The sequence below is a fragment of the Castor canadensis genome, chromosome 2 (genome assembly GCF_047511655.1).
Source record: "Castor canadensis chromosome 2, mCasCan1.hap1v2, whole genome shotgun sequence".
NCBI classification, from domain to species: Eukaryota; Metazoa; Chordata; class Mammalia; order Rodentia; family Castoridae; genus Castor; species Castor canadensis.
The window spans coordinates 184,241,454-184,262,820 of NC_133387.1; the positions used below are offsets into that span (position 1 = coordinate 184,241,454).

The window sequence follows — 21,367 nt, forward strand, 5'->3', positions numbered from 1 at the left end:
CTGGCCGCGTGTTGGCGGCGGGAGAACCAGTCGCTGATTGGCTGCGGCTGCGGGCGGAAGTGATGCTGCTGTCACTGGCTCGGGCTCCCGAGAAGCCGCGAGTTTCCGCAGGGAGGCGGCGGCGGCAGCTGCGGCCGGGCGGGTGAGTTGGAGATCTAGGTGGGGTCTGGACATTGGAAGTCCGGGTGACCCAGAACTCGGGGGAGCCGGGGTCTGAGGATGAAGGCGCTGCACGGTTGGCGCCTTCGGTCCTGGGGTGGGGGACTCCAGCGGGACGAGCCCCTCCAGGATCTTGGATTCCTGGACTGTATGGGTCCTAATGAGGAGAGGGGCGCATTGCACCGAGCAGTCAAGGGCGGGGGCATCAGTGAAACTAGCTCCTGTACATCACCTGGAGCCTAGGAGCAGCGTGTAGGGGGTACGAGATGACAGTCACTTGGGAGCAAAACCTTGGACTTCAAGTTGCCCTTCTTCTTTCTTCTTCTACTGAAAGCTGTGAAGAGAGGCCTAGCAGGCGGGGAAAGTGGAGATCTGCCTTCAAAAGGTATTTACTGTTTCTTCCCCAAAGACTGGAGAATGAAAGTGCTGCTCTGCCCCTGGGAGACAAGAAGAGCTGGGATCTCTTTCTTCTGGAAACCCGTGGTGGGGAGGCTGAGGCAGGAGAGTTCAAGACCCCATCTCAAAAACAAAACAAAACAGGAAAGGAGATGTAGAATGGAGAATTTTGGAAGGACGTGTAAGGTGGCATAAGTTCCCCCTTTCCAAAGAGGCTTCAGCAGAATAGAATGATTTTTCTAGAACAGTTTTAAGTTGGCTCCATTTGGGTGTGTGTCTGAGTGCTGATCCAGATTCAGTAGACAGCAGAGCCTTTCAAAGGAGCCCAGCCACCCACACCCACCTGTCCCTGTTCTCATGGTTGCCCACCAGTTCTAATTTAACTGTTTTGTTTTATCACACCTGGAGTCCAGGTTTAGAGCCTAAACCCTCACCTCAAAGCCAGAGTGGTTACAAGGACAGCTATTTAGTGGTGTTTTCCAATCATTTTTTCTCTCCCTGTGCTCACTTGACCTTCCTGTCTGTTCAGTTTACTTTTCTGGCTCTCCACCTGACTCACCCTGCTGCTGCCTGGACTTCTAGGAAGTGTATTTATTTCCTGCTTTCTCACGAGGGGTTTTGGTAACAGTTATGTCCTCTGCTAAGATTTAACTCTCTGCTAGGACTTCCCTGGCCACAACCAGGGCAGCAAAGGAAAAAAGGGTGGTTCTATTTCTTCTGTTCTTGGGGCCCACAGGTCCACAGTCTGTGTTCAGAGTCAATGCTGCTCACAGTGAAGGTGATGCCTTTCCTCCAGTCTCACAAAATGAGTGTGACGTGGTTAGCCAGGCCAGGAGCTCAACCTCACAGACAGTCCAGGTGGGATTGGGGCCCCATGGTGGGATTTAGCCCTGCGGACAAAAGGACTGAGAAGTTGACTGGGGAAAGATTTATGTCACTTCTAAATAAGGAAGAGTGGGGTCCTGATGTTGCCTGTCATTCATGGGAGCAACATGTACTTTGAGCCCTGGGAGTGGCAATAGTAGGAAGGGTAACATGGTGCCTGTGACACTACTGGGCTATCTGGGTAGCAGGACTGGCCCGTGGTGCTGTGGGAGGTCATCCACTGGGGTTAGTACTGGCCCATACTCCACCTGGGGCTTAGCCCTGTTGATCAGGAGTAAATGTAATTGGGTTGAAGGAGTGGCTCAAGTGGTAGAGTGCCTGCCTAGTAAGTGTGAGATCCTGAGTTCAAACCCCAGTACCACTGGAAGAGAGGGAGAGGATTGTATGAATGGCTTGAAAGAATTGGACTAGGGGTTGCCAGGGGGACACACTGACAGCTCAAAGTCGCCCTCTCAGGTCCTGCGTTGTGAGCTCTTTCATTTATTTATTTTCCTCTCCCTTTGCCTGCAGCCTGCCGCTCTGATGCAGAAAGGGAGGCAGAAGGTGCCACACTTGGATGCCCCCCTGGGTCTGCCCACCTGCCTCTGGCTGGAATTAGCCGGGGTCTTCTTATTGGTTCCCTGGGTCATGGGCCTGGCAGGGACAGGTGGGACCGACACACAGGGCATAGGGGGGCTAAGCTGGGCTGTGCATCTGGACAGCCTGGAAGGTGAGCAGGAGGAAGAGAGTCTGGCACAAAAGGCAGATGCCGTGGCTCAGGCAGCAGGGCTAGTGAATGCTGGGCGTATTGGAGAGCTCCAGGGGCACTACCTCTTCATCCAGCCTGTTGGGCACAAGCAAGCCATGGAGGTGGAGGCCATGCGGCAACAGGCAGAGGCTGTACTGGCCAGGCATGAAGCTGTGCGCTGGCACTCAGAGCAGACCCTGCTGAAGCGAGCCAAGCGCAGCATGCACTTCAATGACCCCAAGTACCCGATGCAGTGGCACCTGGTGAGTCTGTTCTTGTACTGTTCTGATCCAAGTGGACAGGGGCTGCTCTAGTGTATCGTGAGCTTTTCAGTGAGCCCCTCTCCAGCTGTCCCTTGCCTGAGGGGACATATCTGTGGGTCGGGGTGTGGTTTGCCCTCCGCCTCTACCTTCCCTGTCCTCTGCTGTGGAGAGCCAGGCTGCCCGGGCTCACACTTCTGCTCTCCACATGCTAACATGTGCTTTTGGGCAAGTCGCTCCACCTCCCTGGCCTCGTTTTCCTACCTTGTAAAACAGAGATTGTAATAGTACCTACCTCCTAGAGTTACGGTTATGATAAATGAGTTGATATCTAGAGGTACATAGAACACTGTGTAGGCACGTGGTAGACACTATTGCATGCAAGATAATATGGTTATTGGCATAATAATTGTATTAGCTACCCCTTTGCCCTGCCAACATTTCGCCCTGGGTTGCCCATGAGTGATGCCAGTCTTCCTGGCATCCAAGATTGTGGCAAAGCTCTCACTTATCCCCTGGGCTCTGCTGCCCCTGACTTGTTGGTCTACAACTTTTGTCTGGCTCTTTGGTGGAGCGTGAAAGGGGCTGCTAGCTATAACTTGTCTCTCTTGCAATTGGGCTATGTGACACTGGATTCCCACCCCTGTCTCCTACAGAATAATCGACGAAGCCCTGGCAGGGACATCAATGTGACAGGTGTGTGGGAGCGTAATGTAACTGGACGAGGGGTGACAGTGGTGGTAGTGGACGATGGAGTGGAGCACACCATCCAGGACATTGCACCCAACTATGTAAGTGGCCTGGAAAGACCCCACCTTGCCACGTCTCTCCTCCCTCATATTGCCTCAGTCTTGTTCCCATTCATAGAGGCACCAAGCCAAGCCAAACAGACTAGGAGTGGGGGAGGTGTTCTTCCTTCTGTCCTTTCCTAGCCAGCTTTCCAAACTGGCAGTCAAGACACAGCAGGTGACTCCAACCCCAAGGGAAGGCAATCCCAGGCAGTATTTCCTGCTTCCTGTTGCTCCTCCCATTCTGAGGAGTAAGGAGTGACACCTGTAAGCAACTTCCTTCTCTGCAGTTCTAGAACCTTTCTCTCTCTGAGGTGTGACCTTTAGCTAGCCCTAAAATCTCTTTTGTCCCAGGCTTCCCAAGCCATGGAGCAGTGAGCACGTTCCTACAACACACAAGAGAGGTTCACTGAGAACTGTGGTCCTTCTATGTTTTGCCCCACTGTCCTTTGCTCATGTCTTGCTCCCCCATGGTGTGCAGAGAGATTATCTTACTGCTCTGGCTTAGAGCCACAGACCCCCAGTTCCTTGTTCTCCCTGACCTCTAGGACCTGACCCCTCCTAACCGGTGAATGGCCACATGTTGCCCCTTCAATATTTCAGTGCCCAGAGGGTAGCTATGACCTCAACTCTAATGACCCTGACCCCATGCCCCACCCGGATGAGGAGAATGGCAACCACCATGGGACAAGATGTGCAGGAGAGATTGCTGCTGTGCCTAACAACAGCTTCTGTGCAGTGGGCGTGGCCTATGGGAGCCGAATAGCAGGTAACTCATGCTTCTTGGCTAGCCTCTGTGGGCACAATGGTCATTCCCTGTCCTTTCTCCTGCCTCATTCTGAAACTTCTTTAGTTCAGCCCCAACATGCAGAGCCTAGAGCAAAGGGTAAGCTCATAATAGGATAAATTAGCTTCTGATTTTTCAGTGTAGCAGTGTTTCAAACATTTTTTAAAAAATGTTTGGCTGCACTAGGGTTTGAACTCAGGGACTTACACTTCCTAGGCAGGCATTCTACCACTTGAGCTACTCTGCCAGCCCTTTTTTGGGTTGGTTATTTTTTGAGATAGGGTCTCACAAACTGTTTGCACTGACTGTCTGCAAACCATGATCCTCCTGTTCTCTGCCTCCTGAGTAGCTAGGGTTTTAGGTGGGATCCACCGGTGTCTGACTCAAACATGTTTTTTAGCAGCAAGCCCCACTATAGAAAACAGGTAAAAGTGGAAATGCTCTTGATGTGGACTGGAGGCACTAAGCCACACCTGGTCAGACTCTTCTTCCCTTTTTCTGATCCAGCTATGCCCCACCTGTGACCCAAGTCATCAAACTCTTCCGCTTCACTACATTGTACTTGCGTTTTCATAATTTACAAAGTTCCTTCTCGTCAGTTCTCCCTCCACAACCCTGCATCTATGGATGCCGCTCCCTCAGTCCCACCTCTCCTGCTCCCAGTCCTACTGATGTTGTGGTTGCTCTCCATCCTTTCAAGACAGCCGAGTGGCTTTCTCCCCCACTAGAACTGGTTCTACGGTTCCTTTACCTCTCAGTCTTTGTCCACGGAGAAGGTGAAGGGAATGAATGGGAACACACATCCCCACACACATACCATGATTTTTAATGAATGCTTGGGAACCTCAGACCCCACAGGCCAGCTGTAGTTCTCTTACTCTCCAGCAGAGAGCAGCAGCCCTCTGCAGGTGAGACTACAGAAGGTCCAGAAACCTTCAGGGTCCAACCAAGCCCCATCTGGAAGCCCCATCTGACCCTGCATGATCACCCACCCCATTTTGGAGGGAGAGATAGGCATCTGTGGGATTAGGAAGAGAATGAGTGCCACATACCGAGCACCTTTTTTGTGTCAAGCACTGAGCTGGGTATTTTACAAGACAAGGACATCTTGGTTACCTATATTCTAGCCTGACTCTTGTCACCAAACTCCAGGATTTTTAAAGTCTCAGTTCCAGCATGACAAGTCATACATATATGTGGCATAAGAATTCAAAAGAGGGTTGGAGGTATGGCTCAAGTGGTAGAGCACTTACCTAGCAAGCATGAGGCCCTGAGTTTAAACCCCAGTATCACAAAAAAAAAAAAAAAAATTTCAAAAAGTGCAAAAGAGTGTACAAGAAAGAGTAAGTCTCCACATGTTGGTCCCTACTACCTGGTCCCCCATTTGGAGGGCCAGCATCAGTGAGGACCTGCTGTGCCTTCAATGCCTAGGTATCCGGGTACTGGATGGACCACTGACAGACAGCATGGAGGCTGTGGCGTTCAACAAGCATTATCAGATCAATGACATCTACAGCTGCAGGTGAGGCAGAGCAGGACAGGAGAGGGGTGAAGCTGGAGCACCTGGGGCAAATCCTCCAACAAAAGCACAGCAAAGTGGACTGACTAACAGGTCTCACCAGCCCCTCCATCCTGTCCTGGTCTTTGCTTATAAAATTGTTATCCTCATTTCGCCAATCCCCAGCCACTGGGTGCTCAGTTTTAAGCTCCTGTCACCACAGTAATCAGGTTCCCACCTGGAGTGTCCCAACCTGCCTCATACTTATTTTTTAAACTCTTGAGACCTTTGGGAGAAAGTGGGCTTTTTTCTATCACAGGTAAGCCAAATCCCAGAGCCAGTTCCCGCCGCTCCACAAAAATGCACCCACAGCTTCAGGTTGTGGTTCTGGTGGCTGGATGAAGGAGGAACTTGGGTTGGGTGCCGTGACATTGAAGGCACCTGCTCCTTCCCATAACCAGTAGCTCTCTAAAATCCTTGCCATCATCCACAAGATGTTCCTTTTAAGAGAAAGGAGAACTCATCAACCAAGAACCTAGAACCTAGCCAGATTGAACATCCCCTCATGGCTGTCCTACCATCAGGCCTAGTAGTGGGTTCCTCGGTCACAGAGGAATGACCCCATCCTTCTAGGTACTGCCTCCTGTTTCCTGGAACCTGAGAAACCACTTTCAAGAGCAGGATAAAGTAGTCCTTAACTGGGGATATTTCCAGGGAAAGAAGAACCTTAGCACAGGCTTCTATGTTCCACTTTGGAGAAGGAATGGACCTTGAACCCTATGTCTTTTAATCATGGGAGTCCTTTGGGAGGAGAGTAAGAGCCTCAGAAAGAAGAGTGGCCAGCTGAGACTGGGAGACCCTGGATGGGCAGCCCCATCCTGCCTCCACTCTTCCCTCTGGGTATTTCTCAACAGCTGGGGCCCAGACGATGATGGGAAGACAGTGGACGGCCCCCACCAGCTTGGAAAGGTAACTGAACTGCATAAAGAATGAAGACCTGGTTCACCTTCCCGTCCCACCCGCACTCGCAGTACCTGACCTATTCCATCTAGCCCTGCTGCCTCCTTTCAGAAAGAGTGTACCTACCCTGGGGAGGGCCATGGAGCATGAGTTCTTGGAGAGAGGAATGGAACAAAGCTTTCAGGTGCTTCCCTCAGATCCTGTGCTGGGCTTTCCACTCCTGGCCCTGCTCTGTCATCTGATAACCAGAGAATGTCCATCCAACATTGTTCCAGGACTCTCAGCTCCCTCCCCATCTCTAAATCTCTTTCCCCCATGCCCAGTGCCCTTCTCTGTTTTTTTTTCCTTTTCTTTGTAGAAAGAGAACAGAGGGTGACTTGACTGGTAGGTAGTCTTTCTATGAGTGTCTCAATTGACAGCCTGACATTTTTGTTCCTCAGGCTGCCTTGCAACATGGGGTGATAGCTGGTCGCCAAGGCTTTGGGAGCATCTTTGTGGTAGCCAGTGGTAATGGGGGCCAGCACAATGACAACTGCAACTATGATGGCTATGCCAACTCCATCTACACCGTCACCATAGGTAGCAGCTGGGGGCTCTGTGTGTGTGTGTGTGCATGTGTGTATGTGTGCATGTGTGATGGTATATCTTGAAGTGCCCCTGGCTTCAAAGAGTCCATTTAAATGTGTGAACATTAGCATCTTCAGGCCCAGGTAGGACTGGCCCTGCTCTCAGAGAACCTCAGCACTTCCCTGGGAACCCTTTCAACCAATCCCTGGAGATTACCCACCTGCCTCCAGCCCCACCATGACTGGTCAGGCCTCTGCTCTGGCCTTTCTTTCCGTGGGCCATTTTGCCCCCTGCTTGTAGCTTCCCCTGGCTCTCCATTAACCTAAATTAAGGGCCCTCTGCTGTGCTTCCAATCACAGGGTTTGTCACTCCATCCATATTATTTACTTCCCAACTCCCTACTGATTGTAGGCTCCAGGAGATCAGCCCAGCATTGGACGCTTAGATGATAGAGGAGTGACCCTGTCCCTCCTCTTCCTGCTTACCACCCCTTCCGTAATATGGCCCTTTCTCTATGCTATGTCCCTAATGCCTAGCACAGTGTGTAATTCATAGTAGATGCTTCGTAAATATTGAAAAAACCAAACCACTAGGTATAGAGGTGGGAAGCCCTCAGTTTTGCCCTGGAATGTCTTAGAAAAATGGTGCAGAGCACAGAATACCTTCTGCCACTTGAGCTGCCTGCTCAGATGAGGGCTGGGGGAATCCCATGACAGCTCAGGTCATTTCTAAAGCTCAAAACAGCCCTCAGATTACTCAGAGTCAACTCTGATAGCATCAGATCCCCGCTGCAGGACTGGCTCTTAATCTGGGTTCCCATTTCTCCTCTGGGCCCAGGTGCTGTGGACGAGGAAGGACGGATGCCTTTCTACGCAGAGGAGTGCGCCTCGATGCTGGCGGTCACCTTCAGCGGTGGAGACAAGATGCTGCGGAGCATTGTGAGTGCCTCCTGGGCCCTCCTCACCCTTCTCTGGGCCTCAGGACTTCTCTGAGGCATCAGCCGTGTTGCCTCTGTTCCTGGCTTCCCTGTCCCAGCCCTCAGGCTCCTCTGCCCTCGGAAGCTCCAAGGGCTGAATAAATCTGCATGGATGGTTTTTGTCTTAAGATTTTTCTTGGGACAAATGTCCATATTGTTATAGAAACGAGTGTTGCACTGATTAAACAATTTATTTGAAATGTCTTCTTGTGGTAGAATTTGGGCTTTCAGTACTATCTGTGGACTTAAAAAGAGACCATCATTGCATTGCTATCCAGTCCTTATATAAGTCCTGGGTTCTGTCAGTTCATCCTCAGGAGTAAGGCTAGTGGTTATCTTTATGGGATGGGCAGGAAAGGGAGTCAGAGGACTGCCTCATGTCAGCCCGACAGAGCTCTTCCCCAGAGCTATAATTGGAGCCATGACCTGAGATTGGAGGTTGAAGTAGGGGAGTGGAGCTTCTCTGGCCCATGGAACCCTCGTAGGACTCAGGGACCAGTGCCCTCCTCAAGCAGGCCGCGCTCCATCCTAGCAGGTGTAAGCCAGGCTCTGGCCCATGGTCCTAGACCTCCCTGCCCATCCCTGCTGCCCATCACAGTGTAAAGTGGGGATAGGAGGCTCCAGACCAGAGCTGGGCTGGAGCCAACTGGTGTCAAATTTCCCCAGTGGCTGGGTTGGGAGGTCTCTCTGGGGCCATTGGGAATTAAACTGCTTTGTCTTCCTGCGGGGTCAAGTTCATTTTCCAAAACTAAAATTTTGTTATGCCAGTAAATGACTTTCAGACAACACAATGTTCCAAGGCTCTGTGCCAGTTGACCCCTCTTCTCTCCTCCCCTACCCCAGGGAGAAGAAAAAAGGGAGTGGACTAAAGTCAAAAGCAAGAGAGGTTTTGTGGTGGCCTGGGGTCTGTGCACGCAGGCCATCCCCAGACCAGGCAGAGCTCTGGGGACCAGCTCACCCTGTCCCAGGCAGGTGCCTAAGAAGGCTCCATAGCTCAGTTGTCACAGTTGCTCTGTGATGCCTGCGTTTTCCCTTCCCGCTTCAACTCAGCTTCTCACCCTTACCCCCACCTTCTGTCTGAACTATAACTTGTCCAGAAATGAAAAAAGAGCTTATTTAGCCAAGTCCCATCTTTGGAATGTCCTTGCCTTGGAAGCCACTTGCTGCCCGTTTCTGTCCAATGACTAGGGCAGCTGGGTGGAACTATATTTCTGAGGGCAGGGAGCTGGGTGCGTGTGCTTCCCACAGTCAGCTACCTTGGGAGCTTCCCTGGACTTTCCAGGGGCTCCTGCCATCATGGGCAAGTTCACAGGCTTCACAGCTGCATGCTACACTGTCACTGTGAGGCTCTTTCCTTAACAGGAAAAAAAATCAATCTGCTCCTTGGCACTGACTGGGCTCCTGCTCTCATTGAGACTACAACTTGGAGTGTTTTCCCATCTGGACGTGCACAGTGTCTGGGTGAAAATTACATCTCTTGGCAGCTGCTGTAACAGCTGGGAGGGAGGCAGTGTGTACAATGGAGAAAGGCAGCTTTTGGCGGAAGTTGGCACCCTAGTATCTGACCCAGAAGGGAAGTGTGGAAGAAAGGAGTTCTCTAAGCTGTGCACTGGTACTATGAGCTAAGGATTCAAGTGCCACACAGTGGGACAGGTTTAGCAGGGCCCTCGTCAATTAAATCCTTTGAGGTGCCTGCATTGATGGGACATGAAAAGAACGGATGCTAGACAGATGTGTTCTCTTCCCTACTCTCACCTCCCACCTGAAGCCATGGGTGAGAAAGAGGGGCTTATGGCAACCTATCTGAGGCACCAGTGGGGCAGGGAGGCAGCTTGTCCTGCGGATGGGCAATAAAGGAGGGGTAGGCCATGTAGACTCCAAGTCACAGTGAGCTGCAGTAGGCAAGGACCTGCAATCTCTCCTGGGAACACACTCCCTGGGTTTGTATCAATACCACCCTAGCCCCTGTTGCTGAGTTGCCAACTTGGATTTCCTTGACTAGTGTCACCATTGTTCCAGCTCCAGCTGGTGCTCAGCAGCTCCCCTGGCCACTTTCTCTGTCTGGCTGAGTTGCAGGGGTTGGGGGATGGAGAATTTGGGAACGGGAGCAAGGAACTAAAAGGAAACTTGTCCCCATCCAAACCCTCCTGTGTGCCCCATCTCCCCCATACCACGCCCTCAGAGGCCACTCTGCTATTTCATCATGCCAAGGTCCCTAAGGAGGCCAGGGGCCTACAAGTCTCCTTAGTCTGGCCCTGCCGGTATACCCTCTGATCAGAGGTGCAGCTCTGACAAAGGAAGGCCCCAAGTTGAGAGGCCAAGGACTGTTCTGTTTCCCTCCCTCCACAGCACCTCTGACTGAGGCTCTAACTCCCTCCCACTCCCCATTCCACTTCCCAGGTAACCACTGACTGGGACCTTCAGAAAGGCACCGGCTGCACAGAGGGCCACACAGGGACCTCAGCTGCAGCCCCTCTGGCAGCTGGCATGATCGCCCTCATGCTGCAGGTGCGGCCCTGCCTCACATGGCGTGATGTCCAACACATCATTGTCTTCACAGCCACCCAGGTGAGGACCTGGCCTAGCCTATTCCAAGTTTTGGAGATTAGGAAGTTCAGATTCTAAATGTCCCAAATGTTGAATGCTGTGTCCCTTCCGGAGTGGTATGTGTTTAGTACAGCTGTGGAGACCCATCAAGTACGCTCATACCTCTTTTTTGCTAGTACCATTTTACCTGCCATGGAGAATGGTTGGGTTCCCTCAGTCTGGAACCAGTGCCTCCTGGCTCCCACTAAGGAAGCAAGCCACTGGAGTGGTGACATCATGGGATTTTGACCTTTTGTCCCAGCTTTCCTGGGGGAATCCATTCCTAGTGGCCTCAGCAGAAAAATCTGAACTGGATCAGCTGTCAGTTTGATGAGAGCCAGGTTGTCACAATTCCACTGGCACTATGAGAACACTAACCAGGGCTTGTGTCCTTTCAGTATGAGGATCGCCATGCAGATTGGCTCACCAACGAGGCGGGTTTCAGCCACAGCCACCAGCATGGCTTCGGCCTGCTCAACGCTTGGAGACTTGTCAATGCAGCCAAGGTGAACAGGTGTTGGCAGGCAGGGTGCCCTGTGTGGGAGGCGGCCCACTGCCTAAGATATTGCCTAGTACATTGTAGGCATTCATTAAATGTTGGTTGATTTCATTGACCTGACCACTTTCATCCTCATCCCAGCTGACAGTCATTTTCCAAATCAAAAGCACTCAGGCTCACACCATAACTCAAGTTTCCAAACTATTAGTAGAGAGTAAAAGGGACCTGAGTATCACTGGGACCTTGCTGTTGTTTGGGTTCTCATATTTCACCCTGGACATGGCTATTTCCTCTGGTTCATAACTTGGTGTCCTCAGGAGCATCTGGGGTACCCCAGCAGTAGCCTTAATAAGGAAAGGAAAAATAGAAAGAGAGCTGGCCTTTGAGAATCTTACTGATGAGCGTGTGTATGTGTGTGTTTGTGAGAGTGTAAGTGATCAGTCTTCTCTGTTGATTTGCCATCCCCTTTCCCCCTTTCTTTGAACAGATTTGGACATCTGTCCCATACTTAGCCTCCTATGTCAGCCCTGTTCTGAAGGAGAACAAGGCTGTCCCTCAGTCCCCCCACTCACTGGAGGTCCTGTGGAATGGTAAGTAGTCTGCACGAGGGGTTAATCTTAGGTCCCAGGCCCAGGGCGGGTGGTAAAGAAGCTAAGCTCATCCTCCCTGCTGAGTTCCCCCCCTTCCATCAGGAGCTGAGCTCCTGCCAAACCTGTGGAGTTTTCTTTGACCATTTTAGGACATGTTGCTGCTTCTGAGTTGGCTGGCCCCCTGGCTGCTTAACAAGACCTTTCTCCTGAGTTCCTAGTAGCAAAAAGGAGCTGTGAGCAACCAGCTAGGAAGGCAGTGGGTGGAGTGGGCATGGGGTCTGGGGAGACTCAGCACAGGCTGGAAGAAGTTCCTGTGACTTCCATGCTGAAATCTTGCCAGACAGCTCCTTCCAGCCCAGTGGCCTCTGGATGAAGTAAAGGAGTTGGGAATTCCTTCCTTTGATTCTCAGGCCCATTTCAGAGAGAAAGCCAGGTGGCAATCTGTTAGGGGTGGAACAGAGGCATAAGTAAAGGTCCCTTAGACTAGAGTTAGCTGTCCTCTGCCTCGCCTTCATGGGCCCATGTTGTCTCAGATTGTCTGAGGGTGAAGGACACACCCTCTAAGGTGGCAGTGTGGTTGGTTGTTGAGCACAGAGAACAGGAAAGCCTAATTGGGGGGCTTGCACTAGAGGACCCTCCGTCTGCACTGCTTCTGTTGTTTGGGTGCTGGCGATTGAACCCAGGGCTTCACACTTGCTGAGGACATGCTGTACCAGGGAAAGAATGGCCGAAGGAGGGAACTCAGTGGGAGGAGAGGCATCCTCCCTCAGTGGAGGGCTCGCTGAGAAGAATTGAGTCGTCCCTCTCCCTAAGCATGTCCAGCTCTTGCCAGTTTCCCTGCATGTAGAAGGAGACCTGGGGCCTGGTCATTGCCTTTTCCGTAAAAGGAATGCTATCTTGGAAAGGGCATAAAACATCAGTTCAGAAACATGCCCAGGAATGCAGTTCTGTCGGAAGCCCCTGGCTTAAACCCGCAGTCTTGGGGCCCTTGTACCTTTTAACCTTTGTCTCCATCCAGTGCTGTTGCCTGTCACATCTGACAGGCAAGGGAGGGGACTTAGAGGATCAGGGTCCTTTCCAGCTTTGTCATCCTCTGCTTCCCATGAACCAGGGGATGTTGCCCCAGAAGGTCTGACAGTCTTCCCTAGGTATTGAGACATCTAGCAACTGCTTATTTGTCACAAGTAGCAACAGAAAGGAGGTCTGTTGTCATAGGAGGGGGCAGGTGTGAGAGGTGGTGAGATAGAGGAAATAGGACACAGAGAAGAGAAGATATGATACAGGGAGTGTGGCTGGGAGGGTAGCAAGCAGGCCTGCCACCATGTCAAAGGCCAGCGAGCATGACCTACCTGACAGACAGAACAGAAGGTGTAAACTGGAGAGCTGACTCGGCGGTTGAGGGAAGGAATTCCATGTGACACGAAACTGAGCAGCTCAGTCCCAAATATTGGACATCCTCGTCCCTAGACCCAAGCTGCTGTCTTCTAGCAGGATCTGGGTGACTCTGTGTCTGGGGCTGAAAATGAATTTTTCAAAAGGCAGAAGTAGCTGAACACTCCTGAGATAGACAAGGAGGTAAAATTCCTCTAAGACTCCAGGGCAGTGTTGATTTGTAGAACTTTCTGCCCTCATGCAAATGTTCGGGAACCATGCCATCTTGTAAGTCTGTTGGATGTCTAAAATGTGGCCAGTGTGATCAAGAAGCTCAGTTTTCATTGTATTTAATTACAATTAAATTTAATTAGGCAGTGTGACTGATGGCTACTATATTGAGCAGCACAGCTGAAGAGCAGGACAGGTCTGCATTCTCCCACTGACAGCAAGTTAGGAGGGAGAAGGAGCACACGGAATCTGAGATCTCTACCAAAGGGCAGGAGCAGAGTAGAGTTTGGGGAGTGTCCTCTCCACAAGAGAGCCTCTGTATTAAAAGATTCCTGAACACCCACTTGCACCTGTCCTTTGTCCTCACGTCTGAGTGTATCAGCGGATCCTCAGCCTACGTGCTGAGTCTCGTTCTTCACTCTCCATGATCTTCCTCCGCAGCCGGCTCTTCCCTCTCTACTCTTCCTCCTCTTTTCCAGCTAAAGTCCCTGCCTCCCTTCACCAGGAAGGAATTAACCAGAGTTGCTGCTACCTCTTGTCACACACTCACTTCCTCTACCACTCAAGACTTACCTCACTACTCAGAGAGCCCTTTTCCTGGTCCCATCCAGGGGCTAGTTCCAAGTCCATTCTTCTGAACCCCCTTGTTGCTCTGATCCTATTAATGGGTAGCCCCTCTCCGCCTCTGGCTTCTGTGGCCCTGTTTACTCCATAGCCCTCCTCCAGCCCTGGCTGAGGTACCATTTCCTTGCTCTGCTCGCTTGCTGCTCCAGAGCTGGGTCAGAACAGCTCCCATCTCTCCACACAATTCCTAGCTCTAAATCTCTTGCTGTGAGCCCTCATGAAATAAATCAGAAGGATAGAGACTGTTGTAGCTCCCACCAGATTATGGCAAACAGAATCTGGACAGAGAGAAGGAAAGGTGAAAAAGACCCCAACTTACCAAAGGCCAAATCATAATAAGCTGAAGATTATCAGCAGAGATTCTTTTGATGTATGTGTCATGCACTGTTCTCAGTGTTAGCTCATTTTAATGCATTAACTCATGGAATTCTAATGGAAGTATTTGTCATATTCACATGCATTGCCACCCAAGTCGCCTTCCATAACAACTAACAAGTGGATGTAGCAGGCTGCTGTGCATACTGCACCCAAAGAGGGATTGAGTTCCGTAATCTTTCACTCCCTTGTCCACCCCCTTCTCTGCCACTTTAATGCTCTCTTCCACCTATGCCATGAATATTTTCCTTCATCTTTTTATTCCTAAATCACTATAGGCTGTTGCTATTCTACTGATATATTGCATTTAACACATACACAATTTTAGATTTCATTATCACCTCTCAAAATTCCAAGTTTCTCCCACTATGTCAGTGCCATCACCACTCCTTAGGCCCTAAAAATGGAGGTTTTAGTCCCTCTATGTCCCCTGTCTCTATTACTACCTCCCCCCAACCAGCCTCACCCTTGCAGGTAATCTTTTCTTTTTTTCTTTGAAGTATCTCTTGAGCAATTCACTCATTCATTCTGCAGATCTGTGACCTACTTTGCCTCAGGCCCTGTATTAAGTTCCACAGACTCAAAGATAAGACCTGATTCCTGCCATCAAAGAGCTGAAGTGTGGTGGTACACTCCTGCAATGCCAGCTATTTGGGAGGCTGAGGCAAGAGGATCATTAAGTTTGATGTCAGTCTTGGCGAAGGTAGCAGAGAGACCCTATCTCAAAGACAAAATAAAAACAAAAATCCTGGGGGTTGAGTCATAGAGCGCTCACCTAGCAAGTGTGAGACCCTGAGTTCAAATTCCAGTACCATTACCAAAGAAAAGCTGGGCACGTGGTGCAGTGCATACCCGTCAGCCAGCTACAAAGGAAGCATAAATAGGAGGAGCATGAGCCAGGCTTGCCAGGTATAAATGTGAGACCCAATTTGGAGAAAAAGAAAAGAAAAGAAAGCAAACCTAGGTGGAAGGTGAGCAAGGTCCCACCCCAACAGCAGTGCAGCCAATAGGAATAGGACAGAAGGCTGCACAGAGAATCCTAGGGCCGATGGCAGCCAGGGAGACCCCAGCCCATTTGTTCATTTAAAAAAATAGTACTCCTGTAAGTTACATGGTTCTTTTGTGCAATGTAGGAAGAATTAGTGAGGGGTATGAATTGGAATAAACTAAAAAACAGGGAAATTAACCCTGGGGATGGGGAGGACGACAAATTGTTCAGGAAATATAATCGTTGCTGCTTGGCTAAATTCAATATTGAATTTATAAAATCATTGTAAAGTAAATAAGATATTGCTATAACTAAAAGCTTATGCAATTATTTTGAGAAGGTGGTAGAAGGGAGGAAGCTGGCGAGAAGTGAGGAAGCATGGGTGTGGTATGTTAAATCCTCTCCTGCCATAATCAAGACACAATAAATAATGCTGGAATTGATAGATTATGAAAGCTGAGTGTGGGGGTGTACACCTGTCACCCAGCTACTTGAGGGCTGAGGTGGGTGAGTCACTTAAGCCCAGAAGTTCAAGACCTGCCTGGGCCTCGTCCTAAAATCAAAAAGATAAACCATGAGATAAATATCTGTACACATCTGTTTTCTAAAATTATGAGGCTAGGTTACAGAAAAAAAAACTAAGAACAATAATGTGTTTAATTCTGGGGGATGGCTCACAGAGATGATGAGGAATTGTTCTTTTTCAAGGTAAACACTTTAGAACCAGTTTACGTTTAAAATCGTGCATACTAGTTCAAACCCTAGTACCACCAAACAAACAAACAAACAAACAAAAACCCACACATACTATACTATCTTGATAAATAAAAAAATGTTAAGGATAATTGGGAGGGGATAAAGTAGCGACAGTAATTGTAGACAGCTTTCTTAAGAAGTTTGACAGTAAAGAAAGAGGAGTAATATCTAATACTATTGCTATTAGTCTTGCTATTTTCTGGGTATCGTTCTAAGCACTTTGGATATATTAGCTAACTTAATCCTCCCAGGAACCCTTTGATGTAGGGACTGTTACCAGTCTCATTTTACAGACTAGGCAACGGATTCAATTTTCACAGCTAGTAACTGGCGTGGCAGATTTGAACCCAGGCTGGATGGCTTTTAACACTAGTAGGTAGAGGGAAGTAAAGAGTGGAGAAAGGGTTTTTTTGTACTTGTCTTTCATTTGTACTAGGAAAGACATAAGTAAGGAGATCCAGCTATGAAGATGGATAACTGAGAGAGCAATCCAATGTTTGAATTTTGCTGAAACTGTTGACAGGACAGGAACGTAAAACAGCTTAAGATAGAAACGGTGTTGGAAAGAGGAGCTATGAGACCTTGGCCTGTCAGGAAACCTTGTCCTCGAGGAGCACAGGAAATAAAGGGCCAAGCAAGCGGAACGAGAGGGTTGTTTTCAGACTGAGCAGGACAGGTGGAACAATAGAGAACACACTGTGCACACCCATGCACGGAGGCTGGGAGAAGATGTGCCAGCCTTCTATCAGGGAGTGTGGGCACCTTTTCTTTTTTACTTTCGTTCATCTCCTTTTCTAATGTTCTTCCAATAATTTGTATTGCTTATATAGTAAGCACACCCACAGTGGAAGTTAGTGAAGTCATTCAGAAGTGAGGAAGTCCTGGGGCATGGTCATGGAGGTGAGCACCGACATGGGATAGAGAAAGGTCTTTGGAATTGAAGAGGCCATGGGGCTAGTTCTCACGGACATCGGTGTTGTAGTGGAGAATGGGAGCTGGTGAGGGGACTGAGAGTAGGTCAGTAGGGATAGGGTATAGGAAGGCTGAGCCTTGAGCCTTGCCTTTCTCCTCTAATCCCAGCTATCCATACACATCACCCTAGAATGAACTGGTTCTTTGTCACCTGTTTCTTCTTCTTTCTGGTTCATCCTACCCACAGCCATTAAAGTAAACTTCCTTCAGGTCTTTTTTAAAAACTCTGTCTTGCTCAGTAATTTATAATAGCTCTCAGTTGCTTGATTAAGATAAAAATGTTAAACAAGCCCTTTCTACCCTAGGTTGCCTTTCCCCTACTTTTCAGCTCCTCTTTGAGCTGCTTCATTTGTAAAATGAAGAGATTGCTCTTCACATTGGAATGAATTGCTAGAAGAAAAGGGGCTTTTATTTTTTGTCAGAATTGGGGTTTGAACTTAGGATTTTGCACTTGTTATGCAGGTGCTCTACCACTTGAGCCATGCTCAAGTACCCCCCAAAAGGTACTTTAGAAGTAATTGTTTCTCATTGCAATCTAACTTCTTAATGATCCCCAGCTGAGTGTTCAACTTTGTCAGAGATTTTTTTCAACTATTATTTTGAAATAAGTGTAGATTCGTAGGAATGTACAACCTAATGAGTAGAGTAATCTCTTGCACCTCTCTCCCAATGTTACCATCACACATAATTACAATACAGTATCAAATCCAAGAAATTAATATTGGTACATCCTTGGAGCTCATCCAATTTCCACTAGTTTTGCATGTACTCAGTATCCATATATGTGGGTAGCTGTATGTGATTTGTCACATGTGCAGCCTTATGTAACCACTACAACAACCAAGATTCCATCTGCACCATCGTAAGGCTCCTTTGCGTTATCTCTTTATGGTCACATACCCATCTCCTTTTCCCCTCCCTAATCCTTGGCATGAATGTCATATAAGTAGAATTATGCAGTACATATCCCTTTGAAATTCACTTTTTTTAAATGGGGCTAGGGTTTGAACTCAGGGCTTTGCTTGCAAAGCAGGTACTCTACTACTTGGGCTATACCTTCAGTCCATTTTGCTCTGGTTATTTTGAAGATGGAATTTTGTGAACTATTTGACCAGGCTGGCCTAGAACTGTCAGCCTCTCAATCTCAGCCTCCCAAGTAGCTAGTAGCTAGGTGCGAGCCACAGGCACCCTGCAAGATTGGCTCTTGAAGTTTTTTATCTAGGTTTTTTTTTAATTAGTTTTTTTTTTTTTTTTTTTTTTGGTGGCACTGGAGTTTGAACTCAGCCTCACACTTCCTAGCCATTCCACCAACCCTGTTTTGTGTGGAGTTTTTTTGAGATAGGGTCTTATGAATTATTTGCCTGGGACTGGCTCTTAAGTAGCTAGGATTACAGATGTGAGCCACTGGCACCTGGCTTAAGTTAATTTTGTACTGTCTTTCATATATGAGACCTGTTCATTTCCTCTGTCTTTGTAAGTACCATTTCCCCTTTCTAGAATGCCTTCTGCCAATCTGTCCCTTTCCTTTCTCAGCATGTCTCACAGCTATGTGCCATCTGTCTCATATCTTTCTCCCTTATCAATTATGTATATTATATCTTATCCTTCTCTATTTGTGTATGAAATGTAGAAGGTATTCAGTAGATAATTTTGAAGTTGCTCATATATTATGTCTTGGCCATGTGTTGTCTTCCCAACTAGAATCTAAGCTAGGTGTGGATGTCAAAGCAGCCCTGCATCCACTCCCTAGTGTACATAGGTGTTTGTATGTGGCTTCAAGGAGCCTGTATCCTTGTATGTTGGGATGAAGTGAGGGCATAAGTATTTATGGGCTGGTTTCCCAGCTGCCCAGCCTGACTTCCTGTAGTCAGCAGGATGGACCTGGAGATGTCGGGGCTGAAGACCCTGGAGCACGTGGCAGTGACAGTCTCCATCACTCACCCACGACGTGGCAGTTTGGAAGTGAAACTGTTTTGCCCCAGTGGCATGATGTCGCTAATCGGCGCCCCCCGCAGCATGGACTCGTATGTACACTTGCCCTTGGCCTCCTGAGCTCTCTTTGCATCAAGGCCTTTTCAAGCAGATACTGACACTGTCCTAAGCAGCCTTGGCCCTGGCTGTCCTTGGCAGCTAGAAGCCATTGAGCACATGCCTTATTTAAGTGCTTAAGTATGCTAGACATTATACTCTACATACATCTTCCTTAATCCTTGTAAGAACCCCGTAGAAGCCAAGCACCAGTGGCTCACACCTATAATCCTAGCTACTTGGAAGTCTGAAAATAGGATCGAAATTTAAGGCCAGCCTGGGCAAATAGTTTATGAGACCCCATCTCTGAAATAACCAGAGCAAAATGAACTGGAAGTGTGGCTCAAGCAGTAGAGTGCCTGCTTTCCAAGTGCAAAGCCCTGAGTTCAAACCCCAGTCCCGCAAGAAAAAAAACAAAAAGCTGTGGAGATTTGCATGCCTGTAATCTCAATATTTGAGAAACTAAGACAGTAGGATCTCAAGTTTGAGGCCATCCTGGGCTACATAACAATACTGTTTCCCAAAAAACTTAAAAGAAGAAGAACCCTTTGGGGTATACTTTGTAATCTCCTTATACAAAGGGGAAAACAAGTCATAGAGCTAGTAAGTGCCTGAGTAAGAATAAACCCAGATCTCTGGAACTCCCAAGCCTGTGCTGTCTCCACATTGGCCTTTCCCACTAAGCCACATGGACACAAGTTCCTCATTCCCTGAGGTCCCAGGGGCAGGGGACAATGAGAACCCTCATGGCCCCCTCCCAATGGCTGTATCTAATGTCATGCTTTTGGGAGACAGATCAGCTCCCTGTGCCACACCTTCCAGGTTTTCTGCTTTCTTCTTTCCCTAGGGATCCCAGTGGCTTCAATGATTGGACCTTCTCCACTGTGCGGTGCTGGGGGGAAAGAGCCAAAGGCGTCTACAAGCTGGTTATCAGGGATGTAGGTGAGCCTTCCTGCCCTTCCACTGTGCTCTGCCTTTCCTGATTGTCATCTGGTCCCCTGCATCTCAGAGGCCCACAGAATGTGTCCCATGTGGAGTCCGTAGGGTTGCTGTTGCAGAGGGCAGATGCCAAGAAGCATGCCTCATCCAAATACTGGGCCTCGATCCCTAAAGCTGCTCATTTATGCTACTGCTGTGTTCCTTGGAGAAGTGACTGATCCATTTTTCCTCAGGATAGCAACCAAAAATCCTTGTTGAAACCACATTTCAAGTCCTTTCACATATAACCATCCTTCGGCCAGCCCTGATAGGCAGGTAAGGGCAGGTCTAATTTTCACCATTTGGTTTTCTTGGAAAAACTGAGGCCCAGAGGTTTGAAGTGACTTGTATAAGATCACAGTAGCAGTGAAGGCCACAACAGCAATGAATGTTGAAATATCTGCCCTATTAGTGAGGAGACTGGACATTGAGCTCAGCCCTCCCTACTTCCAGTCAAGTTAAGTAGTCACTTGACCAGTGAATTTCAAACCTTTCATTTGGTAGGTTTTTTCTTTCAAAGTCCCAAAATACAACGGCCCAAAATATGGAAGATAAATGCAAAACTCTGATTCTAATACAACCTTTCAACCTCTTGTTCACCTGGTGAGGCACCTTTGCAGAACCCTGGGGTCTGGGACAATTAGAAACTCTAGACCAACCACTGTAGCAGACTGTGGTCTGAGCCCCCTTGGGTGGTGGGGTGGGCTGGGCTCCGCTCTTTGGCATGGCCAACAGAGGGATGGCTCAGGGCCCGCCTGTTTGCTGCCCTAGGAAACGAGCCACTCCAGGTGGGCATCCTCCGACAGTGGCAGCTGACCCTGTATGGCTCTGTGTGGAGCCCCATGGACATCAGAGACAGACAAAGGTAGGTACAGATACATGGTTCAGAAGAGAGACTCCTCAGAAGGGGGTAGAGGAAGAGGCCACCTAGGGAGGCACATTCTGAACTCCAACTGTGCTTCCCAGCCCTAGGCTCAAGCCAGTGGTCAGAGCCGTGCACTGGAAACACACAGCATGTGCCTGTCCTTTTTGCTGTGGACCTTCCCTCCCTCCCACTGTAAGGTGGGAGGATGGGTGAGGGCAGATGGTACGGGAACCATGTTTGGTCAGGTATACTTGTCCCTTTTCTTCTCCACAGGCTATTAGAAAGTGCCATGAGTGGAGAATACCTGCATGACGACTTCACTCTGCCTTGCCCACCTGGGCTGAAAATTCCTGAGGAAGATGGTTACACCATCACCCCTAACACCCTCAAGGTACTGAGACCAGAGCTTAAGCTATGGGCACACACGACCATCCTGGGGGATTTAGTCCTTGGTGCTACCCAAGGTAACCTGGGGACTGAGAGATCAGGAAGACCTTGGTC

The 21,367-nt window shown here is 49.0% G+C and overlaps 1 protein-coding gene across 1 annotated transcript in view; it reads left to right on the forward strand.

Annotated features, from left to right (window-relative positions):
• The window catches only part of Pcsk7 (proprotein convertase subtilisin/kexin type 7), a 23,347-nt gene continuing 1,980 nt past the window's right edge, over nucleotides 1-21,367 (forward strand). The window contains exons 1-17 of the mRNA XM_020152923.2: nucleotides 1-142; nucleotides 494-544; nucleotides 1,292-1,413; nucleotides 1,951-2,430; nucleotides 3,084-3,218; nucleotides 3,819-3,984; nucleotides 5,434-5,524; nucleotides 6,415-6,469; nucleotides 6,901-7,039; nucleotides 7,865-7,965; nucleotides 10,404-10,571; nucleotides 10,988-11,095; nucleotides 11,576-11,678; nucleotides 18,863-19,019; nucleotides 19,871-19,965; nucleotides 20,773-20,866; nucleotides 21,140-21,257. Coding sequence (XP_020008512.2) covers nucleotides 1,963-2,430; nucleotides 3,084-3,218; nucleotides 3,819-3,984; nucleotides 5,434-5,524; nucleotides 6,415-6,469; nucleotides 6,901-7,039; nucleotides 7,865-7,965; nucleotides 10,404-10,571; nucleotides 10,988-11,095; nucleotides 11,576-11,678; nucleotides 18,863-19,019; nucleotides 19,871-19,965; nucleotides 20,773-20,866; nucleotides 21,140-21,257 — 1,998 coding nt within the window. The 5' untranslated portion in view covers nucleotides 1-142; nucleotides 494-544; nucleotides 1,292-1,413; nucleotides 1,951-1,962. The remainder of the gene's footprint in view (nucleotides 143-493; nucleotides 545-1,291; nucleotides 1,414-1,950; nucleotides 2,431-3,083; nucleotides 3,219-3,818; nucleotides 3,985-5,433; nucleotides 5,525-6,414; nucleotides 6,470-6,900; nucleotides 7,040-7,864; nucleotides 7,966-10,403; nucleotides 10,572-10,987; nucleotides 11,096-11,575; nucleotides 11,679-18,862; nucleotides 19,020-19,870; nucleotides 19,966-20,772; nucleotides 20,867-21,139; nucleotides 21,258-21,367) is intronic.